The 24,358-nt window shown below is 33.7% G+C and overlaps 2 protein-coding genes across 5 annotated transcripts; both read left to right on the top strand.

The window, feature by feature from the left end:
- The first annotated feature begins 5,523 nt into the window (after positions 1–5,523).
- Positions 5,524–12,167, top strand: LOC125822378 (protein STRUBBELIG-RECEPTOR FAMILY 3-like). The gene is made up of 16 exons (XM_049501772.1): positions 5,524–5,750; positions 5,919–6,048; positions 6,134–6,205; positions 6,395–6,460; positions 6,569–6,640; positions 6,723–6,794; positions 6,892–6,963; positions 7,454–7,519; positions 7,626–7,691; positions 8,832–9,214; positions 9,319–9,704; positions 10,141–10,412; positions 10,626–10,764; positions 11,135–11,256; positions 11,376–11,532; positions 11,902–12,167. The coding sequence occupies exons 1-16, from the start codon at positions 5,651–5,653 to the stop codon at positions 11,962–11,964; spliced, it is 2,238 nt and encodes a 745-aa protein (XP_049357729.1). The 5' UTR covers positions 5,524–5,650; the 3' UTR covers positions 11,965–12,167.
- Positions 12,168–12,971: 804 nt separating this feature from the next.
- On the top strand, positions 12,972–22,792 carry LOC125821989 (lysine-specific demethylase JMJ25). Of its 4 annotated transcripts, XM_049501363.1 has the most exons (15): positions 12,972–13,099; positions 15,088–15,479; positions 15,585–15,683; positions 16,021–16,160; positions 16,238–16,337; positions 16,442–16,574; positions 16,679–16,733; positions 16,869–17,547; positions 17,732–18,058; positions 19,958–20,386; positions 20,481–20,553; positions 20,953–21,038; positions 21,647–21,766; positions 21,850–21,920; positions 22,297–22,571. In XM_049501363.1, the coding sequence occupies exons 2-15, from the start codon at positions 15,144–15,146 to the stop codon at positions 22,388–22,390; spliced, it is 2,742 nt and encodes a 913-aa protein (XP_049357320.1). In that variant the 5' UTR covers positions 12,972–13,099; positions 15,088–15,143; the 3' UTR covers positions 22,391–22,571. The 4 variants fall into 4 exon arrangements, with proteins under 4 accessions (XP_049357320.1, XP_049357317.1, XP_049357319.1 ...); XM_049501360.1 differs by having other exon boundaries at positions 15,088–15,683; positions 22,297–22,792; XM_049501362.1 differs by lacking the exon at positions 12,972–13,099 and adding an exon at positions 13,215–13,259 and having other exon boundaries at positions 15,088–15,683.
- The last annotated feature ends 1,566 nt before the right edge of the window (positions 22,793–24,358 follow it).

Below are 24,358 nucleotides of genomic sequence, written 5' to 3' on the forward strand. Positions count from 1 at the left end.
GTATGTGATTTATGTAATTTGCCAAAAGAAAAAACTTTGCACAACTTATAATTCCAATATTGTAAAATATTGTAACATTCTACAATTAGGCCCAGAAATTTCTACTTTTTGGCCCATTAAATTTGTGGGCTCAAATGAAGTAAGCATACTGCGTAACAGGCCCGAGATCTGTTTAAGCCTTTTGAATGTTTAAGCATTTGTATATACTTCAAGAAATAATGATCGATATGGGTATTTTATCGTAATATTCATATTAACTGATGTATATTCTTAGGTCATGTGAACTAATTTGAGGAATAAGTAATTAATGTTGAGGTTAAAATATCAAATTTTTTTGTCTTTTCTTGATAAGTTAAAAGTGAAAATCTATTTTTGAAATAGTGTACTAGCAAAAGTGAATGAAGGGAGTTGTAAGATGTTCTTAAAAAAATTCTTTTACATTTGATTATTTTAATTTTAAACATATTTATTTAAGGTAAATATTCTAAATTAGATGATAGGATATGTCCAATGATAAAATTGTAGTATGCACTATGTACAACAACATATTCGGTGAAATGTCACAAGTAAGGCTTGAGGAGGGTAGAATGTATGTAGATCTTATTACTACATCATGGAGATAAAAAAGCAGTTTCCGAAAGACCATCTACTCAAGTAGAAGTGTTAGTATGTAGTATGTATCATTGTACCATGGTTGAGTGGAGTACGATACAAATAGTAAAGCATCAACGAACGAAAAAATATTTAAAATTTCATTTGGTGACTTTACTTTAGTCATAAAAAATAACAAACAAAAATATTTTTCAATGATATCTATAGAGTAATTCTTACTCGTATTTCTTGTTAAATAAAAAATGTAGACTTTTTCACCATGGTCCTTCCAGTGCACAAGATATTATAGTTGTTGCAAAGACAAAAGTCTCAAAAGTGCAACTTTCATGAATATTTAGCCATAATTAATTTACCAACAATAATTAATAAATGTGCATAAAGTTAATAATATTTCGAGGATGACAAGTAGTTTAATTTTTCATTAAATATTTGATATAGTTGTGAATGTGACATAATTATGTCAAATGAGTAGAGGGAGTTGGAAAAAAAAAACGCATGCCCCATATTTGGAGCAACATTGCTATCATTAGTGTTTCGTTACTCATCAGTCATCACATTCTTCCAAATTAGTAATCGTTAGTTCCTAAATACTTCCTCCGTTTCGATTTACTTGTCAATTTTAATCTCGATACACATATTAATAAGAAAATAATGATTGATATTACTATAAGTTTATCATTTTATTTCTATTAGTTGATAGGGTCTCAAACAGGCTTACTCATTACATTTTTCAAAAACATTAACTTAATGTTAATAATTGATGGTTAATAGAAAAAATAAAATTGTCATTTTTTTATTTGTCAAAAATATTAAGTAAAAGTAGAAATTAAATTAGGAAATATTTGACGAGTAAATCCGAACGAAGGGAGTAAGTGATGTTTTAGATTTTTAAGCAACAATTGATCTTATTTTTCTAAAATCGTCATTATTTAAATACATGAAGTTTTACAGGTTAAAATATCACTTCTTTCTTCAAAGCATTTAATTAGAGGTAAGTTAGTAAAAATACTTATTATTTTATAGGAATTAGTAGTATTATAAAAGAGTGTGTCTAAACTAAAACAACACTTATTAAGAAACGAAAAACTTTTTGCAGATTTAATGAGGTTTTTCCAAGTATATAGGTGTTTTCTTTTGGCATTATGTTGTAATATTCATACAATTTTTTTACGTGAAGGTAAGACAAAAGAGTATTTGGTTGTTATAGTAACTTATATGAATAAAAAATAATTGAAGAAACATTGACTTTAATTGTTTACGCTATAATTAGAGTAGGTCGCAAGTTTTCTTTTTCTTTTAGGTTGTTAATTTTATTTTTTATGAATTACTTGTACATTCTTTTTCTATAGTTAATTAGAAGTTAACCTCCTTAACCAATAATTATTAGAATATTGTGCACTAGTGGAGACAATGCACTACTAAACCATATTTACCTTTCTAGGAGTATTTCTTGATATATTATTAATTCTTACTAGTTATCTCCATTTACAAGATAAAGAAAAAGGAAAAGTGAATAGTGATTTTTTTTTTTTTTTTTTGGGTTGTTGATAATGACAAGACGTGATTCACGAAATCAACAATGGTTACTACCCCTCAATATATATGACAATTTTTTTTAATTTTTTTTTTGTAAATCATATAAATATTATTGACATACTTTAAATTTAAAATTTTATAAGTTATACAACCATATAAATGCTTTATTATACTTTAAAGCCATTAATTATATAAAAATATATTTACTTCTTTAAGTTCACGCAAAATTAAATTATGTCATATAGATTAGAAGAACAGATAATAAATAATTATGATATTGGTGTGTATGGGTCAAGTCTTAAGACCTAAGAAACTACAAATTTTTCATGCCTACTGAAAATGAACTTCACGTAGTCACTTTTAACCACTTTTTAATTAACAATCATATTCACCCTTAAAGTTTTCCTTACTTGAAAATGAGATAATGCTCTTATAAAAAAATAATAATCAAGGAGATAGTTCAATGATCGAGAAAGCATTATTATACTTTTTTTTAATATAATGCAGTAATTAAAAATTAGGTGCTCCATTAGTCATTGCTGACCAATTAGACATTTTCCATTCACTTACCAATTATGTGATGAAAAATATCTTTAAGCAGAAAATAATACTAAGACGTAATTACATTTTTTTTAGTTGTAAGAAGTAATAATTGAACTATCAAAATTGAGATAGGACAGTTAACTTGGATTACTTAAGAGCAGTGTTTTAAAAGGCGGAGGCGTGAGAAGAGACGTTTATGCAGTATAGGGTGAGACGTAAGTCTCGAGACACAAGACGTAAGTCTCGAGACACAAGACGTAAGTCTCGAGACACAAGACGTAAGTCTTATGGATCTATGAAGCATAGTCTTATATATATTCAATTTTATAATTTTATTACTAAGAAAATAAATAAAAATAAAACTTTCAATTATTTTACAAATAATTTTTAATAAATAACTTATAATATATATATAAAAAATATTATGATTTATATTTGAGAAAGGTTTAATAACCAATAAAAAAGTATTACAACCAATTTTAAAAAAAAAATCATTAAATTTGGTTGACATGAAAAATTTATTTTAAACTAAATTTTTAAGAAATAAAAAAATTCTCATTATATGCATATTGACACGTCCCACTAAAATTAAGTAATATATATATATATATCATACAACCAGATTTAATACGATATTTAGTAAAACAAAATTATATTGTAAGTTCCAATATAAATTATAAATACAAAAACAAATAACTATTAACTTATAATTGGATAATCAGTTAATTATGTCAACCTTTAAACAATAGTGAGATAATAACGAAGATTCCAATATTTCTTAATTATATGAGAAAAATTAGAGTATCAAATTATGTCGTCATATTTGCACGAGTGATTGCTTTAAATATTATTTTAAATGCATCTAAACTAAAATGTTCTTGATAAATATATATATTCACATAATTTTAGTAGGTCCATCAATAAAATGATTAAATTGATTGGTTGATTTTCTATATTAAATATAATAGTTGAGTGACTTTCTAAGATAACTATATATTTAAATTATAATTGAGCGACTTCTGACTTATAAAATAAAATTAAATGACTTTATGAGAAAACTACCACAAACCACAGTTAAGTAAATTTCTGAAAAAAGTTATTTATAATTAATTGACCATTTGAGATATTATCTGAGTTTTCTCTATCCATCATTTGCTTGATTTTTTGATTTTTTTCCCTCTCTTTTTGTGGTGCGGGTGCTGTATCAATATAAATAATATATATATATATATATATATATATATATATATAGTTATTCTTAGGCGTATAGTTGCATCTTATATAACATTATCTTATTATAAAAGCTATTTTTATGCTATATTTTACTTTTTAAAGAATTTACCTTTTTAAAATAATTATGTTCTTCTTGATAATATAATAATCATCTTTATAGAAATAGAATCTCTAAGATTATCAATAATAGTTTCAAAGATTTTGATAGAATAATTTGATACTTTAATATATCATATGACAAAATATTATATGAATATATATATTTCTATCATTAAGATATTTTCCTTCTCTGTACAAAGTTTTAACATTTGACATAAAATTCTTTTTCTATCAATTTTGAAAGGATTTTTCAAGTAAATTTAAAATGCTGGTCTTAGAGGTTAAATCTTGTACATTTAATTATGTATTTATTGAAATTGAACTTTCATTAATTGCTAGTTAGTAGAGTAAGCATATATTTGAAATTTATGTGAATAATAAGTGCACAAGTTAATTCAAACATTTTCTTTTAAAAAATACTCCTTCTATTTCTAATTATTTGTCCACTTTTTTTTTTTAGTTATTCCTAATTAATTATTCATTTTGACAAATCAAGAAAGAACAATTCTTTTTTACCTATTATACTCTCAATTAATTATTTTGAAAAAAGTAGAATTTCTTGAAAATCTTAATTTTTTAATGCATCTACTTCATAATTAATAGAGATAAAATAGTAAACTCATTATGTCAATAATTATTTTCTTAATAGGTGTACCAATTCAAAAATGAACAAATAATTAAAAACAGAGAAAGTGTAAAAATTATGTAGATCCTTCTCTCTCCTTCCAAAATGCTTCTACTCATCAGAAGCCTTTGTAATTTATCTCACCGTCATCCGATTTTAATGTAAGTATCGAATAAATAATAAAAGTAAAAAGAAATTAATGTCATAGGAAAAAGACAATTTTAAAATATATTAGTGTAGATTTTGTTCCCAATTAAGCATAAATAGTCAAAATCACAGTGGGAGCCATGTGCTGAAAACTCACCCAAAACCAGTAGTACTGTTTTCTACACAGCACCAACGGTACACTCTGTGGTATAATTCAAATCAAATTATTGAAATTCTTCTCCAGCTTTAACGTTCTTTTAGGAAAATTTGTTATATGTGGGTTCCCTAAATTAATGGGATTAAATTAAGTACTCTACTGATGTACCAAATCACTGTTTATCAAAAGGTAGAAGAAAGAAGATATAGGCTTAAGCCTAAAAGCAAGTGTTTATCTATTGTTTTTGTCTTGTTTAGAGACACAAAAAAGAAAAGGGTAGTAGCACATATCCCAACTTTGTTGTATGTGGGGTTCTTCACTTTGCTATAGTGTTTTTTTGTTCATAAAGTTTGAATCTTTATGTACTTTTTGTATTGAAAGATGTGTTCTTTTTATGCTTTTTCAACTTCTCTGTGATGGGTGTTCAGTAATCAGTATTTGACTGCCTTTCTTTTTTAAGAGTACTCTTTTTGCAGGTTATGTGTTTTTTTTTGTTTTGAAAATCCATGGAAGTGTAGTTTTGAGGTTTTGGTTCTTTTGGTTGTTGGAGATTTGTCTGTTGTTTATGTTAAAGTGAAGATCTTTGTGTGTTTTGCAGAGTGTTTTCTTTTTGCTGGAACTGTGAAGCAAAGATTTGAAGGAAAAAGGACAGAGGAAGAGGAAGCAGGAAATTTGTGTTCTTGGAGTGTCCCTTGGTGATGATTGGTCACAAGATGTGTGGACTATATATGAAGATTTTGTTTGTATTTGCAGTTTTTGCTGTTCAAAATTGCCAGGGGTTTACTGATCCTCGTGATGGTATTAATAATCTCTCTGTGGTTTGAATTTTGTGTATTATACAGTATAGAATGTCTCAATAGTTTGAATTTGTTATCTTTTCTATTAGCTTTATTGAAATTACCGTTTGATGTTTTGGGTAAAAGAAAGGTGAAGTTTATGACTTTGTGTTCTTTTCTTGCTCTCCAGTATTTGCCATAAATAGTTTATATACTAGTCTGGGCTACCCCTTGCTTCCTGGATGGGTGCCATATGGATTAGACCCTTGTGGTGATCTATGGCATGGTGTACTCTGTGTCAATTCCAATGTAACTGGAATGTAAGATTTCCTTTTTTTTTTTTTTGCTTGTGTTTCTCACATGGTTTGAATACTTTATAATGGATTTCTTTTATTTTTTTGGCAGAGTACTAAATGATTCAAATTTGGGAGGTGAATTAAGTGAGGGCATAGGAAGCTTTGCTTCAATCATACAAATGTTGGTACCATCTTTATCTTCATCATTGCATTGATTTAACTTATGTTGCTGAAATTTGCCTTGTCATTTGGTTCTGTGCACTTTGTCCTTCCCTGCATCATTTGGCACCACTATTACATTGTTTAATTCTATGGCTTTAGTTAACTCCTACGTATTAAATGTCTACGCTTTGTGTTATGATCAAACCAGAGATCTCAGCAACAACCATATTGGAGGCAGTATACCATCCAATTTGCCTGTCACCCTCAAAACCTTGTAAGTTAATAATCTTTGTCCTTACTGAGCTTCTTCACCACTTTATAAGTTATTTGCTCCACATACATCCACATTTTTAATCCTATTATGGTATTTGTGTATATACAGGTCTCTCTCTGGTAACCAGCTTACTGGGAGCATTCCAGACAACATATCCTCGTTAGGGCAATTAACAGACTTGTGAGTTATATTTGACTTATCTTGATATACTTTTTCTATGACCATGCTTTTGTTATCATTACATTTAATTCCTTCCTTGTAGGTCGTTGAACAACAATCATCTCAATGGAGTCATTCCAGATGCCTTTCTGCAACTTAAGACTTTGATTAACATGTACTCATACTTCTTTTAGCTTTTTACCTTTTCGCAGTGATGAAACTACTTTTCTTGGTGTTGTTTGTATTTATGGCTTCATGCCCTTATTTTGCAGGGACTTATCTGGGAACAGTTTAAGTGGTCAGCTGCCTCCTTCAGTGGGGACTTTGTCGTCACTTACTACCTTGTATGTATTTCTCCTTGTTGGTATGATAATTAGGGAAATATTAGGAAATGAAACTACTTTTCTGGCTATGAGGAATGAGTGCTTTCCTCTCTTTAGACACTGAATAGAAGTTCAAATAAGTCCTTAATTCCTTCAGAAATTTAACATAAGTTCTGCTCATACATAATTTAAACTGATAAGTTTTGTAAAGATAAATATAGTTTTTGACATTTCATTGCATATGTAACTGTTGTATGGTTGTGCTGAATGTTGGTTTGTTAAGATGTGTTTTCTGTGAACAAGCTAGAGGAATGATATTTGAGGATAATACTTCACAAAGTTGATTAATTTTGTCTAGAATCTCAATTTGCAACCATTCAACTTAATATACTTGGATGGTAAAAGGATGGTAACATAATTTCTCAACTAGACTTGTGAATATACTTGTATTTATGGTGGATTGTGATACTCTAGTTTTGATTTTTGAATATTTACTTTTGGCTCTATGCAGACACTTACAGAACAACCAGCTTTCTGGGATCCTTGACGTTTTGCAAGATCTTGCTCTAACGGATTTGTAATCTCCTGGACTAATAAATTTTCCATCATTATAGATAATGTCATCAACTATGTCATTTTCTGCTCAATGCGTGCTTAAATTTGGTCACTTTCTTGTTCTGCAGAAACATAGAGAATAATTTGTTCTCTGGGCCTATACCGCCAAAATTGTTGAGCATCCCGACCTTCAGGTAAAAACCTAGGAATTTTTTTGCCCTCTTTAGTTTGAGTTTTCTTTTAAGCTGATGAAATCCATTTTATTCTATCTTCAACTTCTGTAATATGAACTGGAGTATCTTATTTCTCTTTGTTTTAATTTGGCTTCATCTCTCTGGGTACTTCCATCAATTTAAAATTGGATAAGCATTGGTCACTGTGGTAATGGGACAATGTGACTTAAAAAGTTTATAACAAAAGGGAGTTGTCTCTTGGGCTAGAGATTCCACTATTTAGATCTAATTTAATTGCCAATTGTGCTTGCAATGAATATTTATGGGAAGCCAGTATAACTGTTGTTTCTTATAAACTTGACACCATTCCATGAGCTGACCATGAAAATGTTGGTTTTACAAGTTTTAGTTTCTATAACTTTGTCATGCATCGATCTGATAAATAAATCAGTACACTGGCTGATAAATGGGTAAAGTAGCAAACTTGAAGATATGGCATGTAATGATATTACTAAATAGTATGGTCTTTTTGATGAAGACTGCATAGTACACCTTATGAGCCAGTTCTTTACTCCATCAATCAACCATCCTCCATCCCAAATTAATTGTGGATGGCTATATGAATCCTCTTTATCCGTTCTACCTTATGCATCATCCTACATGTCACTCTTAACTTTTATCTAAAATTCTATTTTGTGCAAGATTGATAATAGATATTTAGTTGGTGTTTGTTGTGAAAGCTCTTTTGGAGTTCTTTTAAAGACCTTATTGAAACCATGTTTGCTTAAGTTCTTACAAGAAATTTTTCATTTCATCAATGAAGAAGGGGGTTTGAGGGATTTTCATTAAAAAATAATTCTTCTTCCACTTATAAAAGTGCTCACAAATCTTCAAAAGATCAACTGTGTAAACACATTTGTTTTGCACATCTACAAAAATATTTCTCCAGAACCATTTGATTGGTTAAAATGAAATTACAATGGATAACCAATCAACATGATGCATTTTTGTGATAGACTAGCCTTAGTCATGGCCTCAATTGTTTAGTTGATACTCTTTGGGGGAAGCGAACTATGGTAGTCTTTTCTTCTTCATGAAAGGTTCATTTGTATACTTATAAATTTTGTTGCCTTACATGGTGAAATCTATGTTTTTTATCAGACGTACAGGGAATCCTTTTAATACTACTATCATCCCTTCACCACCCATGATATCACCTTCTCCAGCACCATTTGCGCTTTCTCCAGATTTAGCCCCTTCACTGCCATATATTGTACCGCCAGGACAGGAATTACAGCCCTCTGGAAGGCAAAAGAGTAGTAATTCAACCAAACATGTCAAATTGATTGCTATAGCCGGATTAGTATCCCTTGTCATACTTGGATTGGGTGTTTGCCTATTGATGTCACAATTCTGCAAAAGAAGAAGAGAGACCCAAAAAGAAACCAAGAGACATGAAACATATGATCATAGTTTGCCCAAGGCCAAGGGTAACCCTAAGCATGATCAATCCCTGCAAAAACCATATTATGATGCTGAAAAAGGTAAATAGTTCATATGTGTACTTTCTTCTTATAGATTTATGTTTATCGTTAGTTACCTGTTGTTTTTAATGGCATTATGATGACAAAATGGATATGTCCAAAAGAAGCAGGTTTGAGGCCAGTGGCTGGAAATGGGAAAGCTCAGGGTAGGAACATGTCAATGAATACTTCAGAGGCTGTGCAGCAGAAAGACGTGAAGAGCACTATATCATATACAGGCGATGAGCTGGACTCGGAGATGGAGTCAATGATATCGGATGTTCTTCCACCACCGCCACCACCTTTTCTTCAAACTCTTTCTGCTGAGAGGATGGTTGTAAATCCAATTGTTCCCCCAATTACCTCAGGCAAGCATGCTATGAAGAATGTAAACTCTGCAGAGTTCTTCACCATTGCCTTTCTTCAGCAATATACAAATAGCTTTTCTCAAGATAATCTTATTGGAGGAGGCATGCTTGGAACAGTCTACAGAGCTGAGTCTCCCAAAAAAGTAAGCATCTTTATTTTCACGAGCTTCAAATCAGTAAATACTGTGTGCTTGCATGCATTGTGACTGCATCAGTACCACATCTTGAGCTTCATTTCACTTTTTTAAAGGTGGAAATTACTCGTTATTTTTATATTAAAAGCATGGTTTTCTGTGACAGACATTATATATATTTTACATTGAACTTGTAGATGTTTTTTGGGTCTGTAATGTTTGACTCGAGTTTGCATAATGGAAGTAGTCCAACCTTGTAGATGGCAACAGTTTCCATTAGTAGACTGTAGATATACCTGACATGCCTGCTGATTCAGTAAATTAGTTTCCTGTTTTCCCAATAACCACTTGTACTTGTCATGTTTGTATATAACCTATTTAGTTGCCGTACAAGGGTAGAAGGTGCTGAGACTTTGCTATTTCTTGATGCCTTTTGTTTTGTTAGCTATTGGCGGTCAAGAAACTAGACACTGCTATGACCAAGCGTCAAAGTGATCAAGAATTTGTTGAAATGGTTTCCAATATCTCTAAACTTCAGCATGAAAACATTGTCAAACTTGTGGGTTACTGTTCAGAGCATGGACAACGGTTGCTTGTCTACGAGTATTGTAGAAATGGTACCCTCCACGAAGCATTGCACTTAGATGATCAGATCCACAGAAAACTTTCCTGGAGTACACGTGTCCGCATTGCACTTCAAGCAGCAAGAGCATTAGAGTAAGTACGAAAAAAAGCTAAATGATATTAGTTTATAAGTGCTTGTAACTTGTTTTAATGAATTGTGATGGTTAAATAAATTATAAATTGGCTGTTAAAGTCAGCTGTGCGTGTTTCCTGGGCTTAATGTTTGCTACACCACAATTAATTTTGTAGTTTTATCCTTAGCTTGTAACCGTTTAGAGATTGAGTTGCTTCCTGTTTCACTGAAAGGTATTTGCATGAAGTTTGTCAACCACCTATTGTCCACCTGAACTTCAAGTCCACTAATGTTCTCCTTGATGATGAACTTGCTGTACATATGTCAGATTGTGGTTTGGCACCTCTGATGTCATCTGATTCCATAAGACAGGTAATCCCTTCAATCCTCAAACTAGAAACAAGAATAACAGGAGATTTGACTTGCAAACTGTAGTTATTCTGAATTCGTAATGGGAAAATTTATCCTTTTGGACTGTGATCTTCATTGAACTTGTAAACATTTCCTTCTCAACTTCTAGAAACTGCATCATTATTCATTAGTATGAAAACTAGGTGCCAATTGGCTGCTAAAAATTGGTGCATTCTGTTTAGAAATGGTTGTTTGTTTCTATTTCGAGGGGATAAAAATGCAAGGACAAGACCTGGTATTTCTGCTAATTTTGGTTCGCATCGAAAAGCTGTCCATCTCATATTGCATTTATCGATGAATAAAGTGTTGATAACTTCAGTATAACTTTCAGTTGCAAGGATCCGGCTATGGTGCTCCTGAACTTGAATTGGGAAACTATACTTGTCAGAGTGATGTTTATAGCTTTGGAGTTGTTATGCTAGAACTTCTCACAGGAAGACAATCTTACGACAGGTTAATTTCTTTTCTGACAGATATATTTTAACACCTTGCTAGTTGTTATTGTTGCAACTACATATTTTTCTAAAATTATACGACTCCTGACTTTGAGCCCATTAAAACATGATTTCCAGGTCCCGGCCTAGAGGGGAGCAGTTACTGGTTCGATGGGCTATTCCACGGCTGCATGATATAGATGCATTATCAAGAATGGTTGATCCTTCCCTAAATGGTTGTTATCCATCCAAGTCTTTGTCTCGGTTTGCTGACATAATTTCCTTGTGTATTCAGGTTAATCTCTTCCTTTACAGGTTCCTCATAGCTCTTTAATGAAGTGTAAAGTCCCACTTACAGTTTTGAGTTACCGCGTGTGAGAAACTTTACTGGTTATTCTTCATAAAATGAGACTTTAATCCAGTTAAATTCCAGGGTTTTGGTAGATGTCTGTTTTGGATAAACCTACTTAACCATAGGCTGCATGTCCAACAAGAAAACAAACTCTACATTTGAGCTATTTAGGCTCAAGTAAATTTTAGAATCAACTCAGTCTAGGGAGAGTCTGCTATAGCTAAAAAACATACACATAATGTTTGGACTGATGTTTTTCGAGCTGTCGCCTTTCATACTTTTCTCATGTCCTCTTTACTTTTTTTTGGGCAGTCGGAACCTGAATTCAGGCCACCAATGTCCGAAATCGTGCAAAATCTTCTGCAGATGATCTAAAGATATCATCAAGACTGAGTCTTTTAGCATAGATGGCAAGGATTCAAGGAGAAATCTTTACACAACATTTTCATTAAGCTCAAATATTGTGTGCTAACATGAGTAATGTAATCTATTGTAATGTAAATAGCATTATTATGTTTTGCAACATTTTCATGTGTGATTCTTTTTGGCATATCTGTGAGAAAGCATTCTTTTAGTGTAATCGAGGAGTTTGTAATATATTTTCAGCCAATTCTTTATGCAAGTTTTGTGATCATTCGAAGCACTTGTATAATATAAAATTAATGTAGTTTGTGATCTCTTTGCTTAAAGTGCGCCTTTGCTTGATTTGACATTTTTTGTACTTTGATATTTTTAAATCAATCATTTATAAAATGTATATATATATATATGTAAGTTATGTAAATGAATGAATTAAAGAGAAATAAACAGAAAGAAATGTATACAATTTTTTTAAAAAATAAATTAAAATAGCGCACACATGCAAACAAGTGATTGACAATTTTTCCTCATTTTCTAATTAGATGTTCTGAAAAATGTGTACTAAAAAATATAATGTCAATTCTCCTTTCTAATTAAGTAAAAGTATATTTTGACGATTATTCAATTTTAGTTTTTATACTCTTTATTTCATAACACAAGAGGGTTAATATTACAAGAGTATTATACATTGTAATTTACCTGGACATTAGACATACATTCTTTCATCATCACTAATAGAAAATTGAAATAACCAACACAAATTTTAGAGCGGTAAGTGTTTTTTCATCTTTAGTCAGAAGTTTTAGGCTTTCTAACGTAAATTTAAATTTAGTATGATTGCAATATGAGTACTGAGCACCTAGTCGGACTGCAATATGAGTGTTAGATGAGAAATTTTTTAAAAAGAAAAAATGAAATCAATTTGCAAAGATATAATTTTAATAATATTTTAATGAAGCTACGAAATAGTTCCCTTTTACGAGTAACTTTTTTTTTTCTTTTCTGAAAAAAAATAAGAAAGAGAGAAGATGGGATTGTCAGCTGCAGTGCAGGACTTGCTTACAGCACTTCAACGACGTCGTTTCATTCTTCTCCTTCTCGCCTTCTGCATTTTACAGCCCGACGAATTACAGCTTCACGAATTCCCCAGGTTTCTCTCTCTACTTTCTCTCTCTATTTCGCACATACTTCGTAGAGAAACACTCTATAATTACTGGATTGATCTTCCTTATACTGTTAAAAAGGAACTTTTTTTTTTCTTCCACCCTAATTTTGTTGATGAATTGTTGGACCTATAATTCGCTGCTAATGTAAGACTATTGTTATGCTTTTATGTATGTTTCTGTTTCTTTTACTTCTTTTTATTACTATTATGAATGGAAATTTTGCCCGAATTTGCGTAGGTTTTGGATTTAGAACAATTCTGTCGAAGGATTTTAATTTTTGCGACGTGGGTTTTGTTTCGTTTTACTGTGAGATGGGTTCTTTTCTGTTCTTTGATTTCAAATGAGCCTGGATAGAGCGGAATTGTTAAAAGGGATTCATGTAGCTGTGCCTAACTAGTTTGGGATTTAGGTATAGTTGGTTGATTGACAGTACGTTGTATTAGTTTTCTGCTGTAATGGGGGAAGGGAAAAAAATAATAAAAAGAGCAGTTTTTTCTTGTTGATGAAATTCCGTGTCCGTTTTGATAGAAGGAGAGAATCCATATATTAGCTTTCCATGAATAGACTAAGGTAAGAGCACTAGTTTTTTTAATTACTGGAAGTCAGTTCTCCATCTGGATGATCTCGTGAAATCCAGCTATGAAGATCAAGCTAGGTAGGAACTGAAGGGCGAGGAGAAGTTGAACCTTTTAAGTTCTATTCTTAATCATAGAATACAAATTATGGAGCGGTTTGCAATTTTGATTGTAGTACTTTGTGATTCTCCTGCGGTTAGTTTGGATTCTTATTAGCTTCCTATGTGACAAAAATATATCATCTTAGATGATACACTAATGTACTACCCTGAATTATACCCAAAATTCCAGCGACACCTAAACTTTGTGGGGGTCATATTACCCCTAAACTCATTTTTTATGTATTTTTGTGCTCCTTTTGTGCTGACATGGCACCATGCGTTAATCTGAGGCGCGTGGGAGCAGCAGTGTGGCAGCTCTAATCAATAGGATTTCGCCACATGTCATTGACAACGTTGAAAAAGAAAATCCTTTCTTCAAAACCTGATTCTTTTCAGAGTCAATTTACCCTGTCTTCATTCTCCATTAATGGTGGCTCCAAATCAATACCCTTCTTGAAATTTCTTCTTGACTCAAAAAGGTAAGCTTAATTTTGTGTAAATTCTTAATCTTTGCATCCTTTCATGTCGAATTTGTAGTTCTGATTTTTGAAAGCCTTCGAATTTGACCACACTCCTTGGATGATTCCGATCAAAAGAAACCCTACACTCCTGGGATGGAATCAAACACTAAAAAAAAAGTACCAAATTTAAGCCTACATACCAAGTACAAAATCGAAAACTATGATTTCGGTGAATTGCTCAAGAAGGCGAGAGGTTGGATCTGGAAAGATAAATCATTTTGGTAAAGTTAAATGTTTTTGGGAATAAAGTTAAATCTTATTGTGTAAAAAAAGTGAAAATGTAAGTGGTAAAGGTTAATGGAGTGGGACCCTTTTTGTGTAATAAAAGCGCTTGTTAGACACCGCACGTCATTTACCTGGAAAATGGTGATACGGTGATACGACAGCACAAAAGGAACACAAATACATAAAAATGTGTTTAGGAGGGTAATAGGACCCCTGTAAAGTTTAGGTGTGTCGCTGGGATCCTGGGTATAGTTCCGGGTGGTACTTGTGCCTTATCCCTTAAATATTCTAAAATGTTCTCACTTGTCTCATATGAATGGAAAAAGATTAGAAAAACACTGAATAAGTTTCTATGCGAATGTTGCTTAGACATAACACAATAGAAGCAAAGGACCCATATAGCACTGGCTGCTTTCTTGTAAATCTTGCTGTAGATTTAATTACAATAAGCTTTTAGTATTTTTAAAGGTTTTGTGGTTTTCAAGTTCTTACTCATCATGCAATTTACTCCTCTTTCTATTTTCCTGGCTACCTGTCTGTGAATGTTCAGGTTATTTCATCACATGGTTTTGGATGATTATGTAGCTCTTAGTTTTCATACTTCACATGTTGATGGATCACCCACGATCATCCTCTGGGCCTGGTGAAGATAATATTGGCATACCTGATGATTTGCGGTGTAAGAGGTCTGATGGGAAACAATGGAGATGCACTGCATTGTCTATGCCTGATAAGACTGTGTGTGAAAAGCACTACATACAGGCTAAGAAGAGAGCTGCAAATTCTGCAATGAGAGCCAGCATGAAAAAGGGAAAGAGAAAATCAATGGATGAAAATGATGTATATTCGGAGAGTAAAAGTGATGATATGGATTTACCAGCCGAGAACCAGAAACTTGGGGATTATTCTGGTTCAATCTCTGGGAAGAAGCACAAAGAAAAGGTACCAAAGAATCAGATGAATTATTTTTCTGAAACACCTCAAAGCAAGATGTTTTTAGCTCGTGGCATGAAGTCTACTGATTATCTAGACATGGATGTTGTACAGTATGATGAAAGCCGAAGAGGTTACAGGACGCCACCTCCTTCTGGTATGGAATCTTCCAGAAGCAGATCGCAGAAGATGTTTGATTCCAGTCCTACAGCGGTGAGTTTGCACTCACAGTGAGTAGCATTGGGAACGGAGTTACTTTAGGAAGTGGATAGATTGTATTTTGGTAAACATGAGATTACTCTAGGGCAATGTGATGCAGGGGATAGTTCATTTAGTAAATAAATAATTCTAATTAAGATAATAAAATTGTGGTGGTTGTTATGTAATCTGCACATTTAAGTTTGATGAAGACATATTGTCTTAGATTCAATTAGAGTTCTTAGACCTGAAGTTTCTTTTGCTCTCCAAGTATTAGAGGTCAACAGTCCGTCATTGTTATTGCTGGTTGTGTTTGATATTCTCACTTGGGCTCCTTTGATTTTCCCCCTAGGAAACCTCTGAAGGGAGCTCCAATTCTTCTGATAATACAGGGGGGCAACCTTGTCATCAATGTAGGCGGAATGATCACCGAGTAACTTGGTGCCTTAGATGTGATAGAAGGGGCTACTGTGAAAGCTGCATTTCAACTTGGTGAGACTCAATTATGAAAGTAACATGTCTCTAATTTTCTCCATTTCCTATGCAATGACTTCAGAGTTTAATGTCAGGTACTCCAACATGCCAGTTGAAGAGATACAGAGGATTTGTCCTGCGTGTCGTGGTAGTTGCAATTGTAAAGTGTGTATGCTGGGAGACAACTTGTTAAAGGTATATATATATGGCTAAAAGAGCTTTACATGATGTAGTGGTTTTGCTTAACATGTATAAAATATTTTTTTCTTTTCTGTGATTCATTATTGCTGTGTGCATAGGTTAGAATAAGGGAGATACCTGCACAAAACAAATTGCAGTATCTCTATTCCCTTTTGTCAGCAGTTCTTCCAGTTGTTAAGCACATTCATAATCAGCAGTGCTTTGAGGTGGAACTAGAAAAAAAACTTCGAGGTACAAGTATGATCTTTTGCATCTTTATTAACGTATATGGGAGTCCAAATTCTGATATTGGGCGAACTATGACGTATGAACTGAATATCCCTTATATTGTCCAGGAAATGGAATGGATCTTGGTCGGACAAAATTGAATGCAGATGAGCAAATGTGCTGGTAATATTTCAAATTGATAAATGTTGAACAATTGCCAAAGTTCTTATCTTCTTTCTGTTCCTGCTATTTGGAAATATGCACTCTCAACTTCTCTGCTTGATAAGATCTACGTCATCGAGACGTTTCTGTTTGCAGTAATTTCTGCAGGATACCAATTGTTGATTACCATAGACACTGCTCAAATTGCTCATATGACCTCTGCCTTAGCTGCTGCAAAGATCTCAGAGATGCAACCAAGCTTGTGCAGGATGACAGGGGTAAGCAGTTCCTAGGAAGAGCTGATTGCAGAGAAACCACGTCAAAGGAAGTGAAATTGTCAAACGTTCATCTTAATATACTTAGCAAGGTTTCTGATTGGAAAGCAGATGGTAATGGCTCCATACCCTGTCCACCAAAGCAATATGGGGGCTGCAGTTCCTCGGTCTTATCATTGAAACGAATCTTCAAGATGAATTGGGTAGCAAAACTGGTGAAAAATGTTGAAGAAATGGTTAGTGGATGTAAAGTATGTGATTCTGGCGATCTAGAGAATACCTCTGAAGGGAAGTTGTTCCAGGCTGCTCATAGAGAGAATGGGGATGATAATGTTTTGTACCATCCATTGTCTGAAGATATTAGAAGTGAAGGGATTGAGGACTTCAGAAAGCAATGGAGTAGAGGTAAACCTGTTATCATCAAGGATATATATGATGTATCATCGATGTCAAACTGGGATCCCATTGAGATATGGAGAGGGGTAAGGGAGACAACAGAGGAGAAAACAAAAGATGATAACAGAACTGTGAAGGCCATTGATTGTTTTGATGGGAGTGAGGTTGGTACCAACTGTCTCTTGCTTGCACTATTAGATCTAGTTTCAACTTACTTTAGATTGGCATATGTGGTTCATCTCCCCTATTATATGTTATAATTACTGTGTCCATTTTCCATGAAGTGGGCTCTTGATTTCTTTTATCTTTAGCTGATCATACCACCGTCTCGTGTTTAATGTCTTGCAGATTGATATTCAGATTGGTCAATTCATCAGAGGATACTCAGAGGGAAGAATTCATGAGAATGGTTGGCCAGAAATGCTCAAATTGAAAGATTGGCCTTCTCCTAGTGCTTCAGAAGAGTTCTTATTCCAGAGACCTGAGTTTATTAGTAAACTTCCTTTACTTGAATTCATTCACTCCAAGTGGGGTCTTCTAAATGTAGCTGCAAAATTGCCTCATTATTCCCTGCAGAATGATGTTGGTCCTAAGATTTTTCTTTCTTATGGGATGTATGAAGAACTTGGTAAAGGTGACTCAGTGAACAATCTGCATATCAACATGCGTGACCTAGTGAGTGCCATAATTTCCTTCTCATGCCATCTGTTTCTTCCTATTGTCCTCGTGTATTTGAAACCTCAATTAGAGTGTTTCTTGTGTTTATCTGAAGTCGAGGCCAGTTGATATGCAAAGTGATTTGAATTCCATTATGAGGATGGCGTGCATTTTTACTTGGAAAGATATTTGCAAATTTAATCCTCAAGATGATTTATTTTTTCTGTAGTAATTTTTTTTTGAAGCTTGAGCTTTCAAGAGGAGTCTAAGATTTAGAGTTGACTGAACCACGAACAATTTGGTTGTTTGGTCAATTTGGTATTGATAAGTCATTAACTTGATAATGGAAAAGTACCTGATCATGGCCTTAATGTATAAGTAATCAAGAACAAATAATATTTTACTCTTCTCCTTTGCATGGTTCGGGAATGTGAATAGAAGGTGTGTAGAAGCCCCAGTGAGGAGGTGTGAGAGGTTGGATGTGGTGGGTTTAAGGAGAGGCAGAGGTATGCTGAAGAAGTGTTGGGAAGAGATGATTAGACAAGATATGACACAACTTCAGCTTACCGAGGATGTGACCTTAGATAGGAGGTTATGGAGGTCGCATAATAAGGTAGAAGGTTTGTAGGTAGTTGAGCATTGTCTCTTCACTCTTGTTTCCAGGAAGGATAGGCTTGGTGATAGTTTGGCGCACTAACCTTGAGGTTACAGTGGCTGATAGCTGGTCCCCACAGGGATGGAACTTCTTCTTCAGGAGGCATCTTAATGACTGGGAAGTAGGCAGGTTTGTGGAGCTATTGCAGATGATTGATGGTTTCAAAGGCACTACTGTAGAGGATGACACTTTTAGATGGAAACATGATAAGGATGGCAAGTTCTCTGTAGGTAGAATTTATAGGAAAGAGGTATCCTGGATGCCTGAGAACAAAATAGGTCCTTGGAAGCATGTATGGAAAAGTATGGCTCCTACTAAGGTCAAGTGCATTGCTTGGTTAGTAATCAGGAAAGCTTGCCTCACTCATGAGATCCTGCAGAAAAAAGGATTGCCAATTGTGTCCAGATGCATGTTATGTAGTGACGCTAGAGAGACAAATAATCATTTGTTCCTCCATTGTAAAGTCACATCTCAGCTTTGGACTATGTTCCTCAGTTTAACAGAGACAAAATGGTCAATGCCAGAGCACACAGCAGACTTGTTAAGTTGCTGGATTAGGAGAGGGGGGAGCAAGACACAGAAGAAGTGGTGGAGAATAATCCCACACTGTATCTGGTGGACTATCTGGAGGGAGAGGAATGGAAGAAACTTTGAAGATAGATTCAACATTCAGAAAATCAAAGAGAGCTGTATAGCAACTTTCTACTTTTGGTGTAAAGAACATTGTATAGAAAATGCTGAACAATTAGTAGATCTTTTAGGATTACTGTTACTACCTTTTTGGAAGTCTCCAGCATACCTTAATGCTGAGGAATACAACATTACCAGTTTCAAAAAAAGTTTGGCGCACTGTACCTGTTTCCCCATTTATACCAGTAGTTGTAGCATTTCCTCGTAGTTGCCTGTCTTCCAAATTTTGTTACTCGTTATTTATTGTGCTTCAGTTATCACATTCTTTGGTTATTGTTATTGCTCTTGTTTTCTGAAAGTTATGTTATGATTTCCCTAGTATTTGCTATGTCCTCTGTACTTCTGTATTTTCCTTTTAATTGCTTTGATGTGCTTTACTTGAGCCGAGGGTCTATCCGAAACAGCCTTTCTACCTCCACGAGGTAGGGTTAAGTTATGTGTACACTCTACCCTCCCAAGATCCTGCTTATGGGAGGACTACACTGGGTTTGTTGTTGTTGTTTGGTCTTGCAGTACAAATCCTGCTTTCATCTGATAAATAATTTAGGTTGCTATGTCTTCTCTGTAATTAGGTATTCCTTTTGGTTCATATCAGTGAGGTCAAACTGAAAGGTTGGCAGAAGACGAAGATAGGAAAGATGCAGAAAATCTTTGCTGAATCTGATCACAAAGGATTTCCTGGCGATGCACTAAATGTTTCAAGGGAAGGGGATTTCTCCAAATTTTCACCTGTTGGCGATAGAGGGGATGGTCAGTATGCTGATACAGATTCAAATGCCAATGAAATGTTGGTCGACCAAGAGAGCAGAGTTACTTCTCAGACTGGTGTAGATAACTTGAGTCATGAAGATCTGAATGGTTCCAGTTTAAACAGCTCCGACAGTAGTCACTCTGGAGCTCTTTGGGATGTCTTTCGGAGGCAGGATGTGCCGATGCTTATCGAGTATTTAAGATTTCATTGGAAGAAACATGGAGATTCAGACCATGTAACGGATGATTCTGTAGGTTTACTTCTCAAATGCAATAACTTGCCCAAGTATTTCTCTCTATATATATTGAGGTCATAATATTTGCTTTCGACATTATTGGTCTCAGGTGCCCAGTCCTCTTTACGATGGAATAGTATATCTGAATGAGCATCATAAGAGAAAGTTGAAAGAGTTATTTGGTAAGACTAATAGTTTGTCGTCGCTACTAAAGTTGACAATGTGAAGATCTCATGTGCTGACATTTGGCCTTACAGTATCTTTCCAATTAACTTTAAATTCTTAACCACTGTATGCTTATAACAAAATAAATACTTAACAATGCCTCAGAACTGATTCTGGCTATAACTTGATGAAACTTTCCTTGAGTTCTTATTTTTTCAGAGTGGATTGTTCTGCTTTTAGTTCCCAACTTCAGCATATTTAATAAGGCCCTAAAACTGGACTCTGATATGCAAATGTTCTTTGAAATATTTAAGTGCCTGTCACCACCCTAACATTTTCTTTTATGTTTTTCTGTTGCTCTCTTCTAGTTATACTGTCACAAAATGATTCCTTGATTGAAACTCTATAATTCACAGGAATTGAGCCTTGGTCGTTTGAACAGCATTTAGGTGAAGCGATTTTCATTCCTGCTGGATGTCCTTTCCAAGTGAGGAATCTTCAGGTTAGTGGACGAGATGAATTTTATTAGTTGCTTGTAAACAAAATAGGTTCTCATCCTCCTCACATACTCATAAAAGGAACACAATGCAACTATTCTCCTGAAAAGTGTTTTGGACACATAACAGTCAACTATTGGGTGGAAATTAAGCTTTGCTAAACCATCCACCTAATCTTGTAGGTTAAAAACCTCAAACTAAAGTACCTAGCTTACCTGCTGGAAAGGAAGGTTTCTTTTCTTTCTATTCTTTTCACTAGATGGAGATATGTTCTCTCAGTTAGAGATTTGGTACTCCTTCTAATCCCTAGAGGGCTGCAGAATGTTTGTGTTTTTTCACTAGGTGTCTGTAATGCTCTGAAGAAATCCCCAAATGCTCCCCTCTTTCAGAACCATTTCTCCAAGTCCTGGTCAGGTTGTATAAGTGGCCCAGGTGTTTGTAAAGGAAAGTTCCTAGCGATTTGCAGTCGAAGCTTTTGTTTAGATAATAGATATGTTAAGTTCCTCTTTGAAACCACTCATTACTAGAGCCATTGAAGAAAATGTAAAACATAACCTTTTTTAGTGTGCGATTTAGAAAAGTTCTGCTGATTGCTCTTTCTGTTTTATTGCAGTCAACTGTCCAATTGGGCCTTGATTTTCTTTCTCCAGAAAGTTTAGGTGAGGCTGTAAGAATGGCTGAAGAAATCCGTGGCCTTCCTAATACTCATGATGCAAAGCTACAAATGTTGGAGGTCTGTGTAATGATTCTTATTCTTTGCCCTACCTCAGCTTCGTTGGATTGGCATTCTTAACTTTATTCAATCATTCAATACAGGTGGGAAAGATATCACTTTATGCAGCAAGCTCAGCCATCAAAGAAGTTCAGAAGTTGGTTCTGGATCCTAAGTAAGCTGTTTTGCATGTTATTCTTTCTTTATGGCTTTTCTCTCTTCTTCCTTGTAAGATAGGGATGTCTATGACATTTCTTATGTAGAGGTTCTAGGTTGAGGTAGAAAAACTATATTGACTTATTTAATAAATCCTACTGCTGAGCTATGTGTCTGTCAAAGTTGGGGCTGGTCTCGACTACTTATACCATATAGAGGCTTCTAAAGGCCTCTTTGGTTAATTTCAACAGGAATGTACTGTAAAAATCCAAATGTTATGATCCTTCCCTGAGTTGTTTCTCCGAGTGTTATAGGGATGGATCCGTTTGCTTTCCTTCTTCTGTTTCTGATGAGTTCATTTACTATAGCGTTTCCTTGTGTAATTGTGTGTGCAGAGTTGGTCCCGAGCTTGGATTTGAGGATCCCAATTTGACCGCATTGGTGTCAGAGAATTTGGAGAAAATGATGAAGAGACGTGAGGTAGCTTGAACATAAACCAGTGCAGAGAGGTTTGTATCCGAGTATCTCTGAATTCATATGTACAGAAGAAACAGCAAAACCCATAGGGAATGTGCATTGGAGTACTTGGTTTTGTTCTGCCAAATGCTAGATTGCTCTCAGGGGATGTGCATTGTTACCGCTCACTTTTGTTCTCCCATAATCTCATAGGTTGCATATGGTTGTAGCCTGTGGTATCTATCTATTGTCTTATGAAGAAATCAACAGCTGTGTTACTTCCCTAGTCTTGTAGTAAAAGATATCAATAGGTCTATCTATTGTAATTGTAATTTTATAGGAGGAATGAGCACTTATAGTCTACTGCAACATCAATTCAAAATATCATTTTTTTGATAGATATTCATATGATTATATAAAGCTTCTTTTATTTTACTCTCATCTTATTTTTCATTTTTTGGGGGGTGGGGAAGTGTGGGATGGCTATCCATCCTTCATTGTTGATATGCTTTTGTGGTCAGTTTATTGTTTCAATTCCCAAGTTTTTTGTTCACATTGTGCTCCAATAGTATACATGGTTGACAATAGTTTATGAAGAGAAATTCATTTTGTAATAACAACAAGTGCACACTTGTTATCCACATCATGAGTAGGAGAAAGACAAAAGACAATCAATTCCCTTAGAGTAATTTCGATTTCTATGTGATTTTGACATTGTGTGTTTTGTACCTTTCATTTCTTTGGTGCTTGCCATGTGCTTGTACATGATTTTCAAACGTCTGGTTATAAGCACTCTGAAAATAAATCTTTCCCCTCCCAAAAAAAACACCAATTTAATGAAATTATGACGTTAAAATAAAGCAAAAAATGACAAGTCAATATAAGTAATCACATATTAAGTTTGCTTTGCTTTTTTCTTTTAATGGAAGAACATGTAGTGAGCTAACCCCTTAGTCTTGTCCAATGAAATAAATAGTTCTACGATAAAAAAAGAATATTACAAGTACAATCTTAAATTGCGATAAGTCAAGATTGTTACCAATACATCATATTCTGAATGTCCATTACATAATTTTCTAATAAGTTTGAAATCAAACGACAATCTGTCAGCAGCTTCTGAAAAACCTTGTAATAGTATTTCTTTTCTTTTATAAATAGAAAGTCAATTTAATTCCACTACTGAAAAAGATAAATATAATTTTGTGGCCTATTTACCTACCCATTGCAACTATACAAAGAGGGGTAAAAAAAAAAAGGAAAAGATTTTATTTTTTATTTTTTCTTTTGTGTGTGAAAAGAAAAGAGTCACGTGGTACACTATGGTACGAGAGTGGTATGTCGGTTGTTTTTTTTTGACAGTCAACTGTAGATTTATTTCTCAGTCTCTTTTTTTTTTTTGGAATTTACTCAATCATCAAAATATTATTTTACTGCTAATTTTTGTTATTTAATGCTGGACGTTTTTTTAATCAAAACATGACAAAATAAAAATAAAATTAAGTGGCGGTGGACGAAAAAGGACAAGAACAGCACATGATTTACTCTTTAGTTTATGTTACATTGTAAGTACAAACATGCAAATATTGCAATCAATTCATTAATGCTCAATTTATAACTATATATTATAAATGATTAAAATAAGAGTTGTTAAGGTTTGCTCGAATAAGTTGTACGAATTGACAGAGCCATCAATTCAAGAAACAATGCCTAATTTAAACTCATAAAATATAAGTAAAAAGATTATGTACAAAATTGAACAAATAGACATATAGTCTTACATGATATAATACACGTAGAACTTCACGTAGGACACACATTATCACGTCATATAGGATACATATATGTGTTCGTTCAATTTTATACAAGTTAAAATGTCTACTTATGCATACTCAAAATTGAATGACATAAATACCAATTAAGATCAAGTTAAAAAATACGTTTATGTGTTACGCCAAGATAAAAAGAATAAAGAAGGGAACATACCACATTGTTCAGAGTGAA

Source organism: Solanum verrucosum, unplaced genomic scaffold (genome assembly GCF_900185275.1).
Source record: "Solanum verrucosum unplaced genomic scaffold, falcon-dt-bn FXZP01000103.1, whole genome shotgun sequence".
Classification (NCBI taxonomy): domain Eukaryota; kingdom Viridiplantae; phylum Streptophyta; class Magnoliopsida; order Solanales; family Solanaceae; genus Solanum; species Solanum verrucosum.

Coding starts and splice junctions, on each gene's coding strand:
- LOC125821989 (XM_049501360.1), top strand. CDS start 15,144: ATGTTGATGGATCACCCACGATCATCCTCTGGGCCTGGTGAAGATAAT. Junction 21,039..21,646: donor TCCAAGTGAGGAATCTTCAG/GTTAGTGGACGA, acceptor GTTTTATTGCAG/TCAACTGTCCAATTGGGCCT. Junction 21,921..22,296: donor AAGTTGGTTCTGGATCCTAA/GTAAGCTGTTTT, acceptor TTGTGTGTGCAG/AGTTGGTCCCGAGCTTGGAT.
- LOC125822378 (XM_049501772.1), top strand. CDS start 5,651: ATGATTGGTCACAAGATGTGTGGACTATATATGAAGATTTTGTTTGTA. Junction 5,751..5,918: donor GTTTACTGATCCTCGTGATG/GTATTAATAATC, acceptor CTTGCTCTCCAG/TATTTGCCATAAATAGTTTA. Junction 7,520..7,625: donor GATCTTGCTCTAACGGATTT/GTAATCTCCTGG, acceptor CTTGTTCTGCAG/AAACATAGAGAATAATTTGT.